Genomic DNA, 24,694 nt, shown 5'->3' with positions numbered 1-24,694 from the left:
CGCCACCCACCAGAAATGTCAGGTGATAGTTTGAGAACTATCGCATTGTCTCTCTAAAAATGATAATTTGGCACCCCCAGGAAGAAGCCACTTCCTAGGCATGCATGTGTGATAAGAGACAAAAATGGTGAAGTATGATCTTCCAGGGGCGCACTCCACCAAAACAGGAAAGGAAACCTCAGATGGGCATGCGTATCACTCCCTAAACACACTGCGTGTGCTCAATTCCAAAGGGTAAGGAGGGCACTGGGCATGCGGAAAGTCCACCCTAAGGGAAGAATCATGGGAAAGGGGGAGCCTATAAAGTCCTAGGATCAAGTTTAAGGCCCCTTTTTTTGCTGTCTTCTTTTGCCCTCTTCTCTGTCTTGGACCTTCATGTGCCTGCTTGGCATCATTACCAAAAGGAGATGTCCACAGGGACCTTTCTTGCCAAAGACAACCTAGAAAGAACTGCAATGAAGAGGATAAGGAAAATCAAGTAGATGAGACTCAAGATCAGCAGTCACCTCACCATCAGTACTGTAGCAACTTCAAATTACTGATGCAGATGCTCAGAAAAACCTAAACCATAACATGGCAAACAAACAAAAGCAGTCAATCCACCAGCTAGAATTCACACACTCCCAAGGCTGAGCAGGGCAAGGATAAATAAATGCCGGTTTACCATCTCTACCATCATCCAGTTTAATTATCCAACAAGAAGAAATGAATAGAAAATTCCAGCAATAGGAAATGGAACAAAAGATTGGAGCTGAAGACCTTAAGTGCTTGCTTTTTGCCCACAGACCAGATAACTGGAACTATCTGCATTATCTATGTAACATAAGGTTTGTATTATTTTTACCTAAAGACATATCCTTTTCATAATAACAAAATACATTTTTAAAACTAAATATGTAATATATATACACACATTTGCTAAATGTTTTCCAAAGCAAAAGAATTTTGCCATATAAGTATATCCAGAAGTAGTATGGAGGAAAACAAAAATAGTTAGTGATATAAGGCTGATCCCAACTCCCATCACTGTCCCTGACCACACAGTCCACTTTCATTGGTCATTTCTCAGCACTGCAGAAGAATCGGAAAGAAAACAAGACGTTGAAAAAGGGCAATTCCCACTCAAAAGCAGAATATAAATAACAAAACAAAAAATAAAAATCATCTTTTTCCATCCATATTAGTGCTTTGCAATCCACAAAGCAATTTTGCATACATCACTGCATTTGATATCAAGAACCTAGAGAAGTATAAAGGACAACTGGTTTTACATCTATGTCACAGACGAAGAAAATGAGCCTCAAAGAAGTTAAGGGATTTATTCAACACCATGTGGCTTCTAAAAGGCCAGAGCTAGGTATACAATACAAATCTTAAGACTCATAAGGAATGTTGAAGGATATTACAGGAAAAAAAAAAAAAAGGTAAAAGGACATGACTGCAAAAATCGTCATTCAGTTGCTGATATTATTTATGTTCAATGTCAGTAATACATTCATTGCTGATTTCCACAGTACCTTTCTGATTATTATGGCAATGCCTGTAGTAACGAATTCTCTTCAAATTAAGCTCCTGCACAATGAAGTGGGCAATACCAAAACATCAATACATACACTCCCTTACAAACCACAAAAGGTGGTTGCCTGCCTTCCCATTCAGGGATGACAAAAACAAAAAACAAAAAATCATTATGCAGATTCTATTAGGCTTGCTCTATCAAACTAAAAAGAACCATCCCTTCTAGTAAGACAGCCCTAAAAGCAAACTTGGTTTAAGTTCTTTTTTACCTCCGGAATGAATGAATGAGGGTATCAATGAAAAGGGAAGGTAGGAAAAGATTGCATTGCTTTGTTTTTTCCATCATTGAGAAAGGAAAAGCGGTATGCATAGGATAAAAGTGTCAGTGATTTTTCTTACACTAAGCAGCCCCTATCTCCTAAGGAAAACGAACTGGAGATTGGTCTCACTAAAGCTACTGGAGGCCTGTCCGGGAACTGCAGAGGAAGAAGGAACCTACATCACTTTACTGTAAGTTCATCTCAAGATCTGAGCCTCCTCTGCCCTAGCACAGGTTGGTCATACAGGATCCTCCCTTCCTGAGTGCAATTCTGGTCACATTCTTTAAACCCTCTCTCTTTTTTAGGTTAAAATTTAATAATGTTTTGACACTGCAGCTTTCACCATCTGATACTCCAGGTTAAAAGGCAAAGCACAGTGATTAACAGCGTAGGCTCCGGAGTCAAATGGCCTGCATCCACATCTAGCTCTACCAATTACTGAGTGCAGGGGGCAAATGACCTAATCTATCTATCCCTACCTCAATTTCCTCAGCTGCAAATGGGTATAACAATGGTACCTGATTTGCTTCTTGTTAAGATTAAATAATGCATTTAAGTGTTTAAAACATTGGCACATAGTAAATGTTCAATAGATGTTAGCTATTATAATTACCTACATGATTACTTTTATCTCCAGGAATGAAGATCTTGACTAAGAAATTATTTTAGATTTAATATTATTTTCATAAAATTTCACACAAAATGAGAACCACTTAAATGTGCAACATAAGGAAATAATAAGCTAAGATATATGAACTTTAAAATATTAATCAACCATAAAGAATTACCTTACAGAGCGCTTATAACATTATAATAGGCATTGCCAATATTAAATTCAAAAAGATGAACACACAAATACAGATATACTCACAGGACAAACTCAGAAATACACACATCAAATATGGAGTACTTTTGGTTACTCCATAAGTTTTAAGTGATTTTTATGCATACACATTTGTTCTGAATGTTTAAACGAATATTTAGTATTTTTATAATCAAAAAAATTGTATTTTTATTTCGGTGAAAAAAACAGGATGAAAATTATATACAATGTAGCCACTGCTTCACTTTACTACTATTTAATAGTAATCATCATTTAATATGTTGAATAACATAACTTTGCTCAATAAATATTCAATATTTACTACATGCCCACTATACATAGAAAAAACTCAAATTAATGTCAACAATGATTATCCTTTAGTGGGAATAAAAGTGATTTTTTTCTGCTCTCTATTCTTCTATATTTTTTAAGTTTTTCTATAAAGAAAGTTTTTGTTTTTCATTAATTCAGTCCAAAAGGATTTACTAAATCTACTGTACTCATGGCATTCTGTTATGTAACACAGTAGGAACTCATGAGATATGTATGAAATCACAGGTCTCAGGGGGAATCTAATTAGGCCTATATTCAAAATATACTTATTCATATACAAAGACATACATTTACAAACAACAAAAAAAACGCTGTGTAGCACTTTAAAAGTTCATGCTATAAGAATCCAGACATATAAAATATATGTGTGTGCATATCCACATAGAATGCAGTATTCTAAGATGCAAACATTTCATGGAGGAAATAGGAGAATTCAAAAATAGGTAGTATTTGAATTGGTAGAGAAAGGAGGAGGAGGGTATTCAATCATGGGTAAAGACAGACAGGAAAGAACATGGCATTGTGTATAATTCAAACAGTTTAACTGGTATGAAAGATATCTGTTGTTACTGGGAATTTCACTGTAACTCCCATACAGTGATTCTTAATCTTTATTTAGGCTGTGCCTGGGGATAGCATGACTCTTCTATAATCAAAGTTATAGTCATATCAAAGTTATATATAATAACTGATTATAGTTACAATGAAAGTTATAGTTCTCCCTAGGAAAGTGCACAAACACTGCTATAATACATACCTTCTCTCTGAGAGCTGCTACCCATTGACAAGGTTGGACAAGCAGCATAGTGTCTTTCAATCAAAGTACACTGTAACAGGGGTGTACAATCTGATATACTCCCAGGAATTTTAAATTAACTGGAATTCATATAGTCAGGTATGTGTGTAACATATAAAAGCTATAGGTGGTCATCCTCCACCAAGCACAGAGAGAAGCAGAGAAAGTCAGACTTCACAGAAGGATGAAGACAAAGGAAGTTATCAAGGAGAAATAGAAAGAAACATGGTTTTCCACTTCTCTGTTCCAGTCTTTCAAAAAGTTTGGCTGCCCTAAAATTTTTATAAAATACCCCAGTTACCTTCACCATTTATTTTTTCATTTTTTTCTAAGCTAACTCAAGTTGGTTTGATTAACCACAACTACAAATGTTTTTTAAATCCTGGACAAAGACGCTCACATGGGTGTGCATGTGTGGGTGAGCACACACACACACACACACATTTCTTACAAATAAAAAAGGTTTACAGGCCGGGCGCGGTGGCTCAAGCCTGTAATCCCAGCACTTTGGGAGGCCGAGACGGGCGGATCACGAGGTCAGGAAATCGAGATCATCCTGGCTAACATGGTGAAACCCCGTCTCTACTCAAAAATACAAAAAATTAGCCGGGCGAGGTGGCGGGCGCCTGTAGTCCCAGCTACTCGGGAGGCTGAGGCAGAAGAATGGCGTAAACCCGGGAGGCGGAGCTTGCAGTGAGCTGAGATCTGGCCACTGCACTCCAGCCTGGGCGACAGAGCGAGACTCCGTCTCAAAAAAAAAAAAAAAAAGGTTTACAGACACCTTCATCTGACTAGTACGTTAGAGCATATCTTCCCAAATGAGTAAGTTATGAGAATACCACAATATTGATCATCTCAGCTCTCGATCTAATTTTCTGTTTGTGTCATAACATAAAGAATGCTGGGAAGCCCTACCACATAGTAATCCAGAAATAAGGGTCAAGACATGGTTTACGTTACTAGACTCCTGAGGAAAATAGCATGTCAAAGAGGTCACCAGACTGATGATGATGATGATGGTATGTCATATAAATTTTACACACTTTTAGTTTTTTCAAAACATCAACAATATTGTACTGCTAACTAAAAAACTGAAGTTAAGGTAAGTATCCTAAAATATTGTTGCTTGGTATTCAAACCAATGCTATATCCTGTAGCTGCAGAATAACTGAGAGTTTCTAGCAACTAAAGAGGGGAAACAATGTATATACATAGAATTCAAAATTCTTTTTTTTTTTTTTTTTTTTGTGACAGGGTCTCACTCTGTCACCCAGGCTGAAGTACAATGGTGCGATCCCAGCTCACTGCAACCTCCACCTCCCCAGTTCCAGCAATTCTCCTGCCTCAGCCTCCCAAGTAGCTGGGATTACAGGCATGTACCAACACACCTGGTTAATTTTTTAATATTTTAGTAGAGATGGGGTTTCACCATGTTGACCAGGCTGGTCTCAAACTCTGACCTCAAGCGATCTGCCCACCTTCAGCCTCCCAAAGTGCTGGTATTACAGGCATGAGCCACTGCGCCTGGCCCAGAATCCAATTCCTTTCACCGCGGAATACTGAAAAATATTTCTTGTTTACATAATACTCACATTCTATGTGCTTTTCCATGAAATATTTCATCTAGTTTGGTACATGTGCTCATAAAATGCTTTATAAAATAATGCCCAGATGCTTCCTCTAATTTATTTGAAGACATTCTGTCAAAGAATTTTTAATAACAGAATTGATATACCTTAATATGTTTCTTAAAAGACACATTCATATCTTAAAGGATTATATGACCCTTCAAAGCATCAAGAGCAAGCAAAAGCAAAAAAGTGAAGAACGATTTTCTCTGTATTTCTGATGTTGAATTTTACTTGACTTGTTCTCACAAATAGTATCCTGTTTCCATGCACAGGAAAAAGTCTAGTGCCGTGTGTTAGTCAACATTGCTTCCTATAACTAGTGTTGACATTCTGTATTACTGACATTAATACTCACTGTAATTCTGGATAACAGCACAGCACACTGATGATCATTAATGAACATCCTCCATGGTGAAACCTGAATTCATAATCAGCCAACACAGATTTGCAATAGACTTCCTCCTTCCTGTTTTTACATTCCTGACCAAAGAGGTATCTCTTCCTGTTGACTTTTGGGCATTTGGTAAAACGCAAAAAATGAGAAATGAAAATACTCACTATATTTAATTGTATTTGTCCTCTAGGATAAATTGAATTGCGAAAATAAATTTTAATTCAAAAAGTTTAAACAATTAAGTAGATTAATGAATGCAAAAATAGACTGCTTTCCTAGAAAACTTTAGAAAATTAAACAAAAATATCAGACTGACTAGAGCAGATCTAATGTGCACTTTGCATAACAGCTTACGAGATGAACTATATGCTTAACCCAAGTCTTTTACAGGAATCTTAATCTACAGTTAAGAAGAAATTCACTGAAGGGCTAACTTCACAGCAAAACAAAATGAATACTGCTCAATCATAGAAAACAAAACAGAAAATTAATTGAATTTGCACTTATTATTTGTGCATTTATAATGCACTAATTTACAATGCTAAAGACTATAAAGTCTATAAATATCTTTATTTTTCAAAATAAAGGTATAACATTAATATTTATACACCCTAAAATTCAAAACCAAACTCATCGAACAGAAACTATAGGAGATGCAAGAAGAAAGAGAAACAAGTTAATAAAAGGGGACTTTAACATACCTTTCTCAATCCAAGAATGATCAGGTAAAAAATAACATGAGAGTTTAGAAGATATAATGAACTTAATTAATAAGACATGTATGTGTATAAAACTATGAGGCCTAATAAAAAAGCATACTTTATTTTCAAGAGCACATAGAATGCTCATGAAAACTAACCATATATTAAGCCACTAATAAAACCTCAATTAATTTTAAAGAATAGAATAAAAACAGACTAAGCTAACTATAATGTAATAAAACTAGAAATCAGTAGCAAAATTTAACAAATAAAAAAGACTCTCTACACTTGGAAAGTTATAAAAAAACACACACTATGAAAAAACTTTTGGATCAAAGGGGAAAGAAATACAGCAGAATTGCTTTAAAGGGGCAATAAGGGAGATATAGCAGAACATGTAGAATACACCTAGAGCAATTGTCAGTGAGGAAGAATAGCATTAAATAATAACATCAATAAATGAATTAGGTACAAAATGCAAAAAGCCAGGAAAAGAATAAAAGAATGAAAAGAATCATTAAAAATAAAAGCAGAAAAGAATGAGCTAGAAAATAGAAAATGTGTGGAACTACTAAATCCAAAAACAGCTTTTTAAAAAAATCAGCAAAACAGAAAAACCACTAGTTAACCAAACAAAAGGGGAAAACAATGACTGAAATTACAAATACACAAAATTTAAATTTAAATACAAAAAATACTAAAATTAGGACTGACAAGTGGGATATAACCATTGAAAGAGAAGAAATTATTATTATTATTGTTATTTTTCTTTGAGACAGAATCTCGCTCTGTCACTCAGGCTGGAGTACAGTGGCACGATCTCGTCTCACTGCAACCTCCACCTTCCAGGCTCAAGCAATTCACCTGCCTTAGCCTCCGGAATGGCTAGGATTACAGGTGTCCACCACCACACCCACTAATTTTTGCATTTTCAGTAGAGACAGGGTTTCATCATGTTGGCCAAGCTGGTCTCGATCTCATGGACTCAAGTGATCCTCCAGCCTCAGTCTCCCAAAGTGTTGGGATTACTGGCGTGAGCCACCACAACAGGCCTATACTTTTTTTTTTTTTTTTTTTTTTGAGACAGGGTCTTATTCTGTTGCCCAGGCAGGAGTGCAGGAACATAATCATAGCTCACTCCAGCCCCAACCTCCCACCTCAGCCTCTCAAGTAGCTGAGACCACAGGTGTCCAGCTAATGTAGTTTTTGTTTGTTTGTTGTAGATAATGGGTTTCCCTATGTTGCCCAGACTGGTCTCAAACACCTGGGCTCAAATGATCCTCCCACTTCAGCCTCCCGAAGTGCTGTGATTATAGGCATGAGTCACCGTGCTGGGCCAAAATCTTATTTTTAGTAAGACTGCACAAGTCTACTCAAATTTGATAAACTTGAAGAAATAATTTTTCAAAAGAATACAACTTATTGACCCTCCAGAGAGAAAGTCTAAAACAGACCAATTATCACAGAAGAAACAGAAAAAAGAGTTAAAAGACTCCTCTACCAAAAGCACCAGATCCACTGATTTTCACAGGGGTAATTCAGAGAAACTTTAAAAAATAGATAACATCAGCCAGGCGCGGTGGCTCACACCTGTAATCCCAGCACTTTGGGAGGCCAAGGTAGGTGGATCACAAGGTCAGGAGATCGAGACCATCCTGGTCAACATGATGAAACCCTATCTCTACTAAAAATACAAAAATTAGTTGGGTGTGATGGCACGTGCCTGTAATCCCAGCTACTCAGGAGGCTGAGGCAGGAAAATCGCTTTGAACCAGGGAGTCGGAGGTTGCAGTGAGCCGAGATGGCATCACTGCACTCCAGCCTGGCAACACAGCAAGACACCATATCAAAAAAAAAAAAAAAAGATAACACCAACACTAATTATATAATGCCAAAAAAAGAAAAACTTCCAATTTTGTTTAATGAAATGAGTGTAACATTGATTCAAAGATCTGAAAAAGTCTGCACCAATGTGTAAAGTGCACCGAAGTGCAAACTACAAAGCAATCTCACTTATAAATATCAATGCAAAAAATCTTTAAAAGCATACTAGCCAACAGAATTCAAAAACACATTGAAAGAGCAAATCATCATGACCAAATGGGGTTTATACTAAGAAGCAGGACTATTTCAATAATAGGAAATCCATTAATAAACTCAATCATACTGATGGAGCAAATAAGAAAAAATCATATGACCATCTCCACAGATGCAGAAGAAACATCTGACAAAATTAAACAGCCTTTCTTGCTAATAAAAGCAGTATTGGTGAATAATTCCTTAACATGATAAAATACAAATACCTCAGCTCAAAAGCCAGAGCTGGGCCTCACGCAGTGGGTCACGCCTATAATCCCAGCACTTTGGGAAGCCGAGGTGGGCGGATCAACTGAGGTCAGGAGTTCAAGACCAACCTGGCCAACATGGTGAAACCCTGTCTCTACTAAAAAAAATACAAAAATTAGCCAGGCATGGTGGTGGGCACCCACCTACTCAGGAGACCAAGGCAGGAGAAACACTTGAACCCAGGAGGCAGAGGTTGCAGTGAGCTGAGATCATACCACTGCACTCCAGCCTGGACAACAGAGTGAGACTCTATCTCAAAAAACAAAACAAAAAAAAATGCCCACAAGCCAGAGTTATCCTGATAAAGAAATACTAAAGGTTTCCCCTGCTAAAGTCAGGGAAAAAAGATGTTGTTAAGTCGAGCTTGTATCTTCAACAATGAAAGGCAGTTTCAGAGACTTGTGTACTCCAAACTATTGACACTTCACAAAACAGATTCTAAAAGTTAAATACAGAATTACCATTTGACCCAACAATTCCACTCTTAGGTGATTCCCCCAAACACTGAACATAGGCATTCAACTAAAATTTGTACATGAATGTTCATAGCAGCATATTCTCAACCACCAAAAGGTAGAAACAAATGTCCATCAATGAATGAATGAATAAATAAAATGTGGAATGTCTATATAATGAGAATTATTCAGCCATAAAAAGAATAGTACTTTTTTCCTTGAGACAGGGTTTTTCTTGATATTGCCCACATAGCTGTCCATATGGACTGCTATAACTAAATACTGTAGACTGGGTAGCTTACAGACAACAGAAATTTCTTTCTCACAGCTCTGGAGGTTGGGAAGTACAAGATCACAGCAGTTTCAGTGTCTAGTGAGTTGTGGTTCATAGATGGTGCCTTGTAACTGCATCCTCGCATGGTAGAAGGGGCAAGCTAGCTCTCGGAATCTCTCTCTCTCTTTCCTAAGACTACTACTAGTCCCATTCATGAGTGATGTGCCCTCATAACTACCACCCAAATGCCCTACCTACTAATACTATCACATTGGTGATTTAGGTTTTAACATATGAATTATGGTGGGGGGACATGAAACTTCAGACATAACAAGTACTGATTCATGCTACAATATAGATGAGCATGCTAAAGTAGAAGAAGCCAGACACACACAAAAACCACATATTATATTCTTCTATTACATGAAATATCCAAAATAGGTAAAATCATAGTACAGAAAGCAGAAAACTGGTTGCCAGGGGCTAGAAGAAGAGAGAAAATGAAGAGTGACTATTTAATGTGTACAAGGTTTCTTTCTGTAATGATGAAAAATGTTTTAAAACTAGATAGAGACGATGGCTACACAGCACTCTGAATGTACTAAATGTCACTGAAATACACATTTTAAAATGGCTTTTTTTTTTACATTGATGTTAACTCTATTTAGGAAAAAAAATAAAACAAGAATAATATTTGAGGGGGATACACTTCTGCAATAACAGTGTGAGGATATCCACAAACCTGTTCCCTAACGAAACAACCCTAATTCCACAAACCTGTTCCTTAATGAAACAACCCTAATTCCACAAACCTGTTCCCTAATGAAACAACTCTAACTAATGAAAATTATTTTTAGAAACACCATTTGAATTTCTGAAAATTGTCGTAAGAGCATACAGCAAAAGAAGAAACATTTATCCAAGAAAATCTACTGCATACTTGGTAAGAACAGTAAGAGTTTGTGGCCCTTGACCCATGACCCACAACCACCTTTTCCCAACCACCTGTTCAGGTGACAGATCTACCCAGGTGGGAGTGGCTAAGAAGGTGGGGCTCTCTTTCCCACCAGGGTTTCAGTCAAGAGCCAAAGAAAGGGCAGGCATTCAGAATTTCTTACCCCTACCCCAACTGTGTTGCAGAACCAAAAAACAAGGTGAGTGTGGCAGAGAGAATAAGGGCTCCATTCTTCCAACCAGTCCTCCTTCATCCACCCAGCCCCTGGAGGATGTCATAGAACAGAAGCTATACCACAGTAATAACAACCACCGATATTGGGGACCCAGCTGCCCTCACCTCGGCCTGCTCATACCAGAGAGGCTCCACACTGAGAGAGGCAAGCCAAGACCAGAGACTGCCATCTCACCCAGCACCATGCTCTTAAAGCAAGGATATCACTCCAAAAGAGGAAGGCCACTGTTCGTGCCCGCAGATCTAGAGCAGTGGCTCAAGGATTATAATCGGGGGTGAGGCAGAAGGTAAGTACAAAGAGCTCCAAAGAACTCCTCAAAGAAAAATAGAAAATCTGAATTACTTTTGATAGTTTGTGTTTTTCTAGGAATTTGTTGTGTTTCATTTAGATTGTTTTAGTTGTTGACATAAAATTGTTCCTTTTTCTTATTTTTAGTTCTGTAATGTTCTCTCTTGTTCTTGAATTGAGTAATTTGAGTCTTTGTTTTTTTCTTGGTCATTCTAGCAAAAGGTTTGTCACTTTTGTTGATCTTTTCAGAGAACCAACTCTGTTTTATTGATTTTTTTTTGTCTATTGTTTTTTTTTTTTTTTTTTTTTTTTTTTTTTTTTTTTGAGATGGAGTCTCGCGCTGTTGCCCAGGCTGCAGTGCAGTAGCGCAATCTTGGCTCGCTGCAACCTCGGCCTCCTGGGTTCAAGCGATTCTACTGTTTCAGCCTCTCAAGTAGCTAGGATTACAGGCACACGCCACCATGCCTGGCTAATTTTTATATTTTTAGTAGAGACGGGGTTTGCCATGTTGGCCAGGCTGGTCTTGAACTCCTGACCTCAGGTGATCCGCCTGCCTCTGCTTCCCAAATTTCTGGGATTGCAGGTGTGAGCCAATGCCCCTGGCCTCTCTGTTGTTTTTCTGTTACATTTACATCTGATCTAATCTTTATTACTTTCTTTCTTCTCCTTGTTTTGGGTTAGGTTGCTCTCTTTTTCATTATGATGGAACCCAACCTTATGATGGAAGTTTGGGTTATTAATTTGAGATTTTTCTTATTTTTTAATATTGGTTTTTACAGCTATAAATTTTTCTCTAAGAACAGCATTGGCTTCATCTAAACATTTTTGGCATTGTATGTTTTCATTTACCTTTCTTCAAAATATCTTTAATTTTCCTTATTATTTCCTCTTTGATTCACTATTTAGAAATGTGCTTAATTTCAACATATTTGTGAATTTCTAAAATGTCCTTCTGTTATTAATTTCTAATTTAATTCCATTGCAGTCAGAGATAATAATTTGTATGGTTTCAGTTTATTTTAAGTTTATTGAGGCTTATTTTATTGCCTAACATAGTCTGTACTGGATAATGTTCCATGTTCCCTTGTGTATCCTACTGTTGTTGGAGGGAGTATTCTATGGAGGTCTGGTAGGTCTAATTAGCTTAAGAGTATTGTTCAAGTCTCCTGTTCCCTTTTGGTCTTCTGCTTAGTTGTTCTATCCATTATTGAATGATGGGTAGTTTTTATGTCTTTTCAGACTCTGTTGTTAGACGCACATATGTTTATACTTTATATATTCCTTATTGATTGACCATTTGCCATCATAAAATATCCTTTATTTCTAGACTTGTTTTAAAGTCTGTTATGTCAGATATTAGTATAGCTACTGCAGCTTTCTTATGGTTGCTCTTTTCATGATACATGTTTTTCTGTTTACTTTTAACCTATGTTTGTCATTAAATCTAAAATGTATCTCTTGTAGATAACACATCTTTGGATCTTATTTTTATCCAGTTTGAGGACCTATGCCTTTTGATTGTTTACTCTATTCATATTTAATGTTATTATTTATATAGTTGGATTCACATCTTGTGTTCTATGTCTCATTTCTTTTTTTTTTTTTTTTTTTTTTTTTTTTTGCTCCTCTATTCCTTTACTGCTTCTTTTGCATTAAGCAAATATCTTAATTAGTGATTTTTTTCTGGAATTTAGAAAAAAGTTATTTCTTAGTGGTTGCTCTCAGAATCTACTTCAGAATTATTCTCATCCAGTAAAATATAGAAATGTTACTCTTATATAGCTATATTCCTTCTTTCCCTTTTTTTGTGCTATTACAATAACACTGATTTTCTGCATTTCTGTCTCACTGAATTCCACTCTGATCTTTACCATCTCCTTTCTTCCACTCTTCTGAATTTCATATACTCTTCTTTTCCTAGTTTCTTAGGTTAGAAGCTGAAGCCATTCTTTTCTAGTAGAGGTGTTTGGTGCCATAAACTTCTAAGTATTTCTTCAGCTGCATTCACAAATGATATGTTGTGTTTTCATTTGACTCAGTTTAAAATACTTTCTAATTTCCCTTTTGATTTTTTTGTGTGTGTGTTAGTCAATGACCAAATATTTGGGAATTTTCCAGATAGTTTTTGTTTTCGTTTTTACTATTGATTTCTAATATACTTCTGTTGTGGTCAAAGAACCATGTTATTTGTCAGGGCCTGTGGAAAGTTTATCACATGCTTCTCAGGAAAAGGTCAGGCCGAAAAATCCTGCCGCTGAGAAAAAACAATATAAATAAAATAAGTCTCAGGCCAGCTAAAAGATAGGAAATAACAACAAAAATTAATCTTAATACTAAAATATTTATGAATAAATTGATGTCTTGGATTTCCTTCAAAATAATCCAAGATGAGGGGGAGTAGATAAGGGAAAAGCTCAAACAAGACTGGCCAGGGAATGAATTGAAGCTAGATGACCGTTCATGGTGGTTCATTACACTATTTTACTTCTTTAAACATTTAAAATGCTTCCATAATAAATGGTTTGCAGTATTAACACTTCACTTAGTGAAACCTGAAAAAAAAAAATACAGGGAAAAAAACAGTAGTAGCTTAAACAATGTTCAAGAGAAAAGACTGCTAGCAGTACCCTCTATATGTGTGCAAAAAGCATCTGCTTATAAATGAGACATAAATATACATATATATGGGATAAGTGTGAGTCACTAGAGTTTGCTAAAGAGAGTGGGTTCAAACAAAATGAGCCAGTTGAAACAACTGCCCAACAAAAGAGAACGGAATAACACTATGAATACAAATACTCTGTTCCTGAGTGTCCCAAAAATCTCTCAATATATCTCAAAATGTTCTTCTAAGTTAATTTCATCTTTTTTCAAGGACACTACCTAGCACATTTTCCCAAGATGAAGCACCTCTTTCATAACCAGTACTATCTTCACAAATAAACTACTCTAGTAACTTTATCACGCACTGCACTGTTTCAAGATGCAGTGATGAAAACAAAGCTTCCTTTTAATCTTACTTCTTTCATTACCAAGTATAGTTTATTAAAAGACATAATAATGTTGGAAAATTAAGGAAATGCACTAATTATGCATTATCATATCATAGCAGAAACTTTATGTAACAAAAATTTGTAACATTCCTACCACATGCTTGGTCTTAGGGATACAGCAGTGAACAAATAGGCAAGGTCCCTAATGTTCTGAGCTTCCTGGACATCTGAATACTCTCCCCTCCCCATTCTACAAACAACAAAACCGAGATCCAGAGAGGTTAAATAATTGTTTTCCATGACTGCACATTTCATCAGTGGCAGGACTAGGGCAAAACAAGAACCCAGGCCTCCTGACTCTTAAGGGCAAGGTGTATTTACATAACTTGAACTGGCTTCAATTTACACTACATTCACCGGTTCACAAACTGTACAGCGCTCTATTTCTAGGAAGAGTATTCCGAATAAATACTAATGATAAAGCATAATCAGTCTCAAGTTCCGTAAGTGAATCATAACTTCATTTATCATATCATCACTCCAAAAGATGAAACCTTATATGTAAAAGGAACTTATTCTTGAAGACAGTGCCTAACCTAACCCATGGCTCATTACGGTGCCTGGCTAATAATATTCTATCGGAACAGCAGGTATTCATTCAGTCTGGCATGGAATATGCATTACCTAGTACTACTCTTAAAATGAATGAGGAGGAACTCGATTTAAAATAACCGGAACAATTAATGCAATTTTAATGAAATGTTTGTAAATAAGTAAAAGCTGTTCTGCCTCCAAAGCAGCTTAGATCCCGCGAGTGCAGGGTCACCCTAGGGCGTTCCCAAGCAGCAAGCAGCTCCTCCCCTCCAGCCCACGCGCTCTTCTCGCCCACTCCGGCCGCGCGGGGGAGCAGGGGGAAGGGGCCGGCGTCTCCCGCTCAATTTCAATTCTCCCACGCCCGTGGCAGCCTGGCGCACCAGGCTTTCCACCCGCGCGCGACCTGCCACCTCCGACACGCCGACTGCCGGCTGTCGACCCTAGCCTGGCACGCCCGCGGCCGAGCAGCCCTCAGTCCTGCCACGAGCGAGACGGGGCCAGGCCCCAGGAGTGTCCTCGGGCCCTGGGGCCGCAGCCAGAAGAAGAACGCGGGGCCGCACCGCGGCGCCCGGGGTTAGAGACGCTGCGGCAGCCACACCCACCGGCTGCGGGGTGACAGCTCCAGAGGCGGAGGCAGGCCGCGCCGACAGGTGCAGCCGCCTTCTCGGTCCCGCCCGGGTCCGGGCTAGAGTTCCGCCACCCGCGAGCGCCCCCGTCCGCCCCCGCGCGCACCACCTGTCGGGGAGCTTCGCGCGCGGCCGGCGGCGGACGCCCCGCCCGGCTCCTGAGGAACAGCCGGCGCAGGGCGGGGAGCCGAAGTCCTTGGGGGATGAGATCTTTACCGGAGGGTGGGCCCCACGCAGGCGGTGTCGGTGCTCTCGATCTCCTGCAAGATCCGCTCGTGCTCGGGGACGGTGCCCAGACCCTCGCTGCTCTCCGCCATTTTGGCTGGAAGCTGAGGAACCGGAGAGGCGCGGCGCCGCGGGAACGACGGGGGCGAGCGCCAGGTGGCGCGAGCGCGGAGGGGCGGGGCGGGGGCGGAGCGCGAGAGTCGGCGGCTGAGGGGCGCGCGGAACGCCGGGCAGGAGGCGCGCTACCCGGCTCCCGCCCCCGCACCTGCGGGAGTGAGTGGGGGCTGCGGGCGGCTGCCGGCGGCTGCCGGGTACCCAGCTGGCCTCCTGCTCTCCCTCGCGGCCAGCCCCTCCTGGGCGTCTAGTCCCGGCCTTTGGGCTTTAACATATATTCTTGTCTTCTGTGCGTGCCACACCCTGTGCCACACGCTGGGGATACCGTAGTAGTCAGCGAGGTGGACACTCAGATCATCACCCTGCCTCTGTAATAAGAGCCACGGGGACATTTAACAAGGGCCTGATGTACTCTGCGTTGTGGGCAATCAGAGAAAGGAACACATGCGCTCACGAAAAGCAAAATTGCGTGTGATAGTAAGATTTATTTTAGGAACGAATAAAGATCCCAGTTGACCATGAAGACCGCTCCAGGTGGATTCATGTCCTCACCTGCAAGAAGTCCACCAGTGGCCAGTCAACTTGGAAATAAATTATAAGCGACAGAAAAATGAAATGACGAGAAATTAAGGCACTTGATGGCAAAGATACTGGAAAAAAAAAAAGCCCAGGGCGATGTGTGATTCATGCCAAAGTCCCTGAATCCCAGTGCCCCCAGGTCAGGGTAGCTGGGTTGAGGAGGGGTGAGAGCTCTTGAAAGGGGGTTAGCAGCAGGGAGGTGGGAGAGAGAAGGCAAGGAGGCTTGGACAAAAGTATCAGTGTAGAAAAAAGTCCTGCTTAATGACATGTTTGTGGGACACTGAGTAAACCAGTTTGTCATGATCAAAGCAGGGAGGAAGGAAGACTAAACAGGAACAGAATGTAAACCTAGCCTGAGGAACAACTACTTTCTGCTCTACATTAATCCAGGGCTTTGAAAAGCTTCCCTTTGAGTCAACCAGCTCTTTATCCAGCTGTGTAACTCACTCACCCTCAGTGAGCTTTTACTCGAAACCTACCTCCAGCCTCCTCCCCACAAACATCCTGGGAGGTGGTTTTGTATAATAGAGCATGAGCTCTGAAGACCAGTGTCTGAAGACATTAATTCTTGGATAAATATCACTTGACAGCTGTGTAACATTGGGCAAGAACCTAGTTCTATGTCAGTTAAATGACTGTAAATGACAATAGCAGTGTCTACCTCATATTGCTGTCCTATGGTGTATGAGTTTTCCATTGTTGCTATAACAAATCACTACAGATTGACTAGCTTAAAATGACTCAGACATATTATCTTACAGTTCTGTACGTTAGAAGTCTGTCACAGGTCTCACTGGGCTAAAAATCAAGGTGTCAGCATGTCTGTGTTCCTTGCCTGAGACCCTGCAGGAGAATATCTTTGCCTTTTCCAGCTTCTGGAGGCCACCCACATTCCTTGGCTCATGGCCCCCTTCATCCATCTTCAAATCTAGTAGCATCTCTCTGATCATTCTTCTGTGGTCACATCTTCCTCTGACTCTGACTTAGGCTAGAAAAGATGCTCAGTTTTTAAGGACCCATATGATTAGAGTGGACCCAACCATTTAATCCAGGATAATCTTCCATCTCAGGGTCCTTAACTTTAATCACATATGCAACATCCCCTTTGTCATGTAAAAATAACATATTCACAGGTTCCAGGGATTAGAATGTGAGCATCAGTGGGACCCACTGCCTACCAAACTTAGGAAGGGCCCTGTAAAACATTGCTAATGCCCACCTTCCTATTAATCTGGAATCTTCAGAGCAATGGATTCCGGCTATACACATCCATTGAGCTAAGATAGTCTTCCATTTCCTGCAGAGAGACCTAGCTTTTCATTCTCTTTGTGGGAGGGGACAAAGTTTGTCTTCATTTTTTTATGTCTCAGTTTCAATTTTCAAAAGGTTATTTTCCCCTCTTAAGAACTTATCTTAGCTCAAGCACAGTGGCTCACACCTATAATCCCAGACCTTTGGGAGGCTGAGGTGGGAGGATCACTTGAGCCCAGGAGTTCAAGGCTGCAGTGAACTATGATAGCGAGCAAGATGAGGAGAGCAGGGCATGTGGCACAGGCCGGCTTCCTATTTGACCAGTGTCTCCAGCTGGAGCATTACTTTCCTGATCATTCCCTATCTAGAACTTTCCGCCTTTTCTTCACCTGTCCTGATATCTTTTATTCCAAAGCCAGCTCCAAGTGTGCCCCTGCTCTGGGAAACCAGCCCTGCTTAGGCACTCCTCAGGCCAAGCCTGTTTCAACACCTGCCCAGAGAGATTACTTCAACATAAGCAGCAGTATCTTCCCCGAAATTCAAGTGAACATGGAAGGAAGTCCATTTACCACTTCTCCTTCTGAAACAGTTTTTGCTGGTTCCCTCTGAGACTTCTGACAGTTCCGTGAGTACAGGGAGGTTTTAGCTAAGAATTCAAAGTTAAATGTCCTAAATAACTAACTGTACATTTGTTTTGTTTGTTCGGTTGGTTTTTTTGAGACGGAGTTTTGCTTTTGTTACCCCGGTTGGGTAACAATGGCGTGATCTTGGCTAACTGCAGCCTCCGCTTCCTGGGTTCAAGCGTTTCTCCTGCCTCAGCCTCCCGAGTAGCTGGGATTACAGGCACGCGCCACCACGCCCAGCTAATTTTGTATTTTTAGTAGAGACGGGGTTTCTCCATGTTGGTCAGGCTGGTCTCAAACTCCCAACCTCAGGTGATCTGCCGGCCTCGGCCTCCTAAAGTGTTGGGATTACAGGCGTGAGCCACCACGCCCAGCCCTAATTTTAATCACGGACATAGATATATCAAATATATAAATGTGGGGTGGGGGAAGCCCATCCAATGGATAAATGGTTTTTGTTGGTTTGTTTGTTTTTTAAGATGGAGTCTTTCTCTGTTGCCCAGGCTGCAGTGCAGTGGCACGATCTTGGCTCACTGCAACCTCTGCCTCCCGGGTTCAAGCGATTCTCCTGCTCAGCCTCCTGAGTAGCTTGGATTACAGGTGCAAGCCACCACGTCCAGCTAATTTTTGTATTTTTAGTAGAGACGGGGTTTCGTCATGTTGGCCAGGCTGGTCTCCCACTCCTTCCCTCAAGTCATCACCCTGATTCGGCCTCCTGAAGTGCTGGGATTACAAGCATGAGCCACCACGCCCAGCCCCTAGGAGTGAATGATTTAATGTCTGCACTAAGAAGGTTATGGAGTAGCAGGGCACAGACAGGTAGATTGCAGATGCATGTGGAATTATTTTTTGGCAGTGGATATTGACTTCCAGAGATCAATCCAAAATCTCTTTTCAGGACTCCTGGAAGAAGAAAGATACACTAGGAAGACCAGCAGAGCAGGAGATGCATTTTGTGTCCAGTATAAAACTAATTGGCAAAGTAAGGATTTGACTTGTAAATAAACTCTTAGTCATTAGCAACTTATCTTTGCATCATTTATCTACAGACTAATGACCGGTCTTGGGAAAGCGCCTCCCTCAGAATGAGGTTGTAGAGTGCAACTGCTCTGGTCTGGCATTTAACTACTTGAGTTCAAATTCCAACTCATCTCTTACTAGATGCTAGGCCTCGGGGTGTTACTTAACTTGACTAAGCCTCAGCTTCTTCAAGTGTGAATTAAGGACAATAAGAATCCCTAGCTTACCAAATTGTGTGAGGATTAAAGAAGGTAATATATGTGTAATGTTTAGCCTAGAGCTCAGTCAACATTAGCCTTGGTGACTAGGGTTATCAGGCATTTGCTAGTAAGCCAGAGAGCCCAGCATTTTAGTCTCCTCTTTGATAAAATAAAAATAAAAACCAGACACATAAATGTTCTTTTTTCTAATCATTAAAAAAAAATAACCTGATTGTGTATCAGGGTTTTCTGCATGCTTGGTGGGTGTAAACCACCTGAAATATGTTTCCTACTTTTGTAGAGAGGGAAACAGGAACGTGTCTTTGGGTTGGATTCTTGGTTCCAGACCCACTTTAGTGAACCCTCTGGATCCTGTGCTTTTAAGGCAAGCGCCTTTCGTTGTCTTTGGGGGCAGTGCTCACTCATCCTTGGAAGCACATATCATGGTGGTGAACAAATCACTGAGTCTGTCTCCATTTCCAGGAACTGCTCCTACGTCAAGCACAGGGACGATGCCTGTATCGTTCACTGTCCAGCCCAGTGCCTTGCATATAGTAGGGGCTCAATTAGTAAGTGAATGATCGACATGCGACTACTTCTCGTATTAAGCTTACTGTTGTAAATGACATGTTTTTCTTTTTCCTTTTTTTTTTTTTTGAGACGCTGTCTTGCTGTGTCACCAGGCTGGAGTGCAGTGACGCGATCTCGGCTCACTGCAACCTCCGCCTTCCAAATTCAAGTGATTCCCCTGCCTCAGCCTTCTGAGTAGCTGGGACTACAGGCATGTGCCACCACACCCAGCTATTTTTTTTTTTTTTTAAACAGAGTCTCGCTCTGTTGCCCAGGCTGGAGTACAGTGGTGCGGTCTCGGCTCACTGCAGCCTCCGACTCCAAGGTTCAAGCAGTTCTCTGCCTCAGCCTCCCGAGTAGCTGGGATTACAGGCACCAGCCACAAGGCCCAGCTAATTTTTGTATTTTTAGTAGAGATGGGGTTTCACCATCTTGGCCAGGCTGGTCTTGAACTCCTGACCTCGTGATCCACCCACCTCGGCCTCCAGAAGTGCTTGGATTACAGACATGAGCCACCGCGCCAGCCCACCCATCTAATTTTTTGTATTTTAGTAGAGATAGAGTTTCACCATGTTGGCCAGGATGGTCTCAATCTCCTGACCTCGTGATCCGCCCGCCTCGGCCTCCCAAAGTGCTGGCATTATAGGCGTGAGCCACCACGCCCGGCCAAATGCATGTTTTTGAAGGTAGGGTACACATCTACAAAAAGATTCCCCTCCTCACCCCTGGGAACCCTATCATTATCCTCTCAAAACTTCGCATCATTCAAATGTTTCTTAAAGAGTTTTAGAGCTCTTGTTATAGAATTATAGAACTGTATCAAAATGTAAAGTACAGACAGTCTTTATACATTGGCTCTGATAAACTAATCCTTCCCCGCGGCTTTTAACCACTCGTTTCAGATGTCCACCGTCACAAGGGCCCTCCTCCAGCTTCTGCCTTTTTGTTGTGGTGACCCCAAGTGGCCACACTGTGTAAGTGCAAGAGAATAAACAAAGCCCAGCTGGTCTGGGAGGATGCCGGCTGTAAAACCCTGTGCAGGAATCGGCTGTTCCATAAAGATCTGGACCCCACGGTGGAGAACAATAGAAGGAAATTTGAAATTGAAGCCAAATAAAATCAGTTTTTTTCTAAAATACGGGCCAGTCCTCAGAGGAGTTCAAAAGCAACTAGCCCCGGGTTTTGTTCATTCAACAACTATTTTTATTAAATGTTTGTTGTGTACTTGCTCTCAGACAGGGCTGGCTCATGGTGTGTGACCTACACAGTTGCCTTTGATTTAATACTCTGTCATCACCATCTTGTAATTCTTAATGATTTTTGAAAAAGGAATCTACATTTTCATTTTGCCCTGGGCCCCACAAATTATGTTGCCAACCCTGCCCTCAGAAAAATGTCCTGAAAGCCCCTAAAACGAAACATTTTAAAGTCCACTGAGCAGTTAAAGAACAATATCATTTTCTCTGAGTTCCATTCTGTCTTTCCTTCAAATAACACCCCCCACCACCACCACCAACTCCACCGCCACCACCAGTTTATAAGACAAGCAACTGTCCCTGCTGTCTCCTCTTACCTTCCTTCTCCTTGTTGGTTTTCTTATTCGTCATCCTGTTCAATGCACTCTCTATTCCTCCCTCTTTCCCTGCTTAGCCTTCCTTTACTGCCCTTTGCCCTTTCTCCCTTTCCTCTCACTTGTCCGATTTTTCTCTCTCCTCTTGGCAAAATAGGATTAGAAATGTAGCTAATGAAATGACGATGATGATGATAGCTGACATTTACTCCCTGGCTAGGGATATTAGCATCCCTAAACCTTCCTATTCCTTACTTTTTTTTTTTTTTTTTTTCTGAGACAGAGTCTCACTCTGTCACCCAGGCTGGAGTGCAGTGGCGTGATCTCAGCTCACTGCAACCTCCGCCTCACGGGTTCAAGTAATTCTCCTGCCTCAGCCTCCTGAGTAGCTAGGATTACAGGCGTGCACCACCACGCCTGGCTAAATTTTGTATTTTTAGTAGTGACAGGATTTCACCATGTTGGCCAGGCTGGTCTCGAACTCCTGACCTCATGATTTGCCTGCCTCAGCCTCCCAAAGTGGTGGGATTACAGGCGTGAGCCACCGCGCCTGGCCTGTTTTTTTTTTATTCTTCATAGCACTTATTAACACTTTTTTATTGGTGTATTTCTGGCTCTCTCCACTAAAATGCAAGCTCCCTGTGAGCACGGACTTTCCAGATCTTGATCTTGCTGTATCAGCGGCACCCAGACCACTGCCTGTCACATGGTAAATGTGCCATTATTATTTATTTACTGAATGAATGAGTGAATGAGCATTTGCTATGATACATTACATTTCATTAATACATTTCATGCCTAATTCAACTAATCCTTTCAACAGCTCTATTAGTAATTATAAAGGCGGAATTTGAACCCGTATCCTTCTGGTTCCAAAGCCCATTCACTTAACCACTAAATAACCAAAACTGTCTCCCTGGTTGGAATATTTGGCTCCTAAACATAAAAATGTTTTTAAAGCTTTATCTAGTGTTGCAATAAACATCAAATAGCTAATGATATCATTTAAATGTCCAGCAAAAATTGGGTAACTGTATAGCCCACTCTCATAAGACATTCCAGACTTTTCTGAGGTGCCACAGATGCAGCAAGCCTCAGTCATGGTTAGGCCCAAATTTATTTCTGAACAATTTCTCTGGACTCCACTTTTATGCAGAACACTATACTATTCTCATTAGAGATTAAATCAGGTCATGATATTGCATTAGTATAAAATATAAGCATTAGTGAATGTGATTTTTAAAATTAACACCTCTCTCCCCTGAATATTATGCAACCAAAATAAAATTTACATTACTGTAAGCCAGGCACAGAAACACAAATACTGCATGATCTCACTTATATGTAGAATCTAAAAAAGTTGAACTCTCCTCTAAGTTGAGAGTTGAATGGTAGTTACCAGAGGCTGAGGAGAGAGGTAGATGGGAAAAGGAAAGATGTTAATCAAAGATGTTAATCAAAGTTTCAGTTAGAAGAAATAAGCTTTGGTGACCTATTGCACAGAATGGTGACTATAATTAATGATAATAATATATTGCATATTTCAAAATTGCTCAAAATAGATTTTAAATGTTCTCACCACAAAAAAAAAATATGTAAGGTGATAGATATAATTAACTTGATTTAATCATTCTACAATGTAAACAGACAGTGAAACATCACATTATACCCTATAAATAGGCTGGGTATGGTGGCACACACCTGTAATCCCAGCACTTTGGGAGGCCAAGGCAGGCGGATTGCTGGAGTTCAGGAGTTCGAGACAAGCCTGGACAACATGGTGAAACCTCGTCTCTACAAAAAATTCAAAAATTAGCCGGGTGTGGTGGCACATGCCTGTGGTTCCAGCTACTCAAGAGGCTGAGATGGATGAATTGCTTGAGCCCAAGAGGCAGAGGCTGCAGTGAGCCAAGATTGTGCCACTGTATTCAGGCCTGAATGACAGAGCCAGACTCCGTCTCAAAAAAAAAAAAAAAAAAAAAAAAAGTTCTATACTCTAAATATATGCAATTATTTATCAAATAAAAAAAAGTTTTAAAAAATTTGCATAACTCAATATTTCACACCTGCTCAGAATTTCAAGATGTTATGAGTGATTGTTTACTTCAGGACTCTAAAGTATATATTTATTAAGTCATACTGGAATATCCATCCCAAATGTAAACTAGACAATAATAGTCAACACTAATTATTGAGTATTTACTCTGTACCAGCCAACTATTATGCTAAGCACCTTATAGACACTAATCCTTTGAGATAGGTTTTATCATAATCCCCACTTTATAGTTTCAGAAACTAAGGCGAAAATCATACAAGTGGTAAATGTCCAGTCCAGATTAAAATCTAGACCTTTGATCTTAATGAATATACTTGATAAAATAAGATTTAATAGAAATCTTACATTTATAAAGATATAAATAACAAGAACATTCTAGAACATCCACAGTTAAATTTAGTTTGTTTTTTTAGTATGTCATTCTAAGATTTTGTAGTATATACAGTTTAGGGTTGGGTTTTTTTTAATGTTTTCTTTCCTTTCCTAAAAGCATGTTATCTTTATTCCTAAAAACATGAAAGTCAAAGAAATACGATATCCTGTTTGCTCTTAAACTGATAAAACTTCATGGTCAGCTTTTGGAAAAGTGCCTGAGAGAGTCTGTGAATACAAGTGTGAAACAATTATGTTATCATAAAACAATTACAAAAATTTCTTCTGGTACGTCATCTTGTACAATTCCCTTTTCCTCCTATTTTTCCCAGTCCTCTGCAGGGCCTTCTTTAGACATCCACCCCCACCCCCACAGTCCCCTACCTTTCTACCTCCCACTAACTTTGCAGTACCTTACAATGGGTCCATGATTTGATCATCTCAGGCTCAGCTACAGCCACAAAACATGCTGTGACTTCTGAATTCAAGTCGGTTCAGACATTGTGACTTCAGGACCTGATCTAAGGGGCTAATAACACACCTGCAGGACTCCAAGGGGCATCGTGAGCCCCAGGCTACATCCAGGTATGAGTCAGTATCCATGGGAGCAGGTCTGATGGGTGATGCCTGACAGCAGGAAGTTCTATTGTGAATATGGTAAGTAAATGTTGCGAATACTGCTGCTACCCTATCCTAGGACCATAGCTATCGTCACTAATTTATCAGGATCATCCTCAGTATGAAGAGTCAGGCAACCATTCCCAATGCATTGAATTGATATGCTACTTGAAACCTATTGACCATCCTTGTGCAAGGAAGTTGGTAATACTGA

General features: G+C 40.3%; 1 protein-coding gene and 1 long non-coding RNA gene across 6 annotated transcripts in view; one reads left to right on the top strand and one right to left on the bottom strand.

The window, feature by feature from the left end:
• The window catches only part of EXOC6 (exocyst complex component 6), a 213,587-nt gene that overhangs the window by 180,364 nt on the left and 8,529 nt on the right, over positions 1–24,694 (bottom strand). Inside the window, exon 1 of one of the 5 annotated variants that reach the window (XM_050802775.1) lies at positions 15,499–15,671. The exons of 3 other annotated variants lie outside the window; for them this stretch is intronic. In XM_050802775.1, coding sequence (XP_050658732.1) covers positions 15,499–15,599 — 101 coding nt within the window. In that variant the 5' untranslated portion in view covers positions 15,600–15,671. Of the gene's footprint in view, positions 1–5,776; positions 6,328–15,498; positions 15,672–24,694 lie in introns of those variants that run through there. One more of the 5 variants, XM_050802776.1, reaches the window with a different exon arrangement.
• On the top strand, positions 18,719–21,036 carry LOC126962057 (uncharacterized). The gene is made up of 3 exons (XR_007728572.1): positions 18,719–18,893; positions 18,973–19,056; positions 20,767–21,036. It is a non-coding gene; the product is annotated as an uncharacterized LOC126962057 (long non-coding RNA).

The sequence above is a fragment of the Macaca thibetana genome, chromosome 9 (assembly GCF_024542745.1).
Source record: "Macaca thibetana thibetana isolate TM-01 chromosome 9, ASM2454274v1, whole genome shotgun sequence".
NCBI lineage: Eukaryota > Metazoa > Chordata > Mammalia > Primates > Cercopithecidae > Macaca > Macaca thibetana.
Note: the sequence above shows the minus strand (reverse complement) of the source record. Positions and strands in the feature narration are given on the sequence as shown.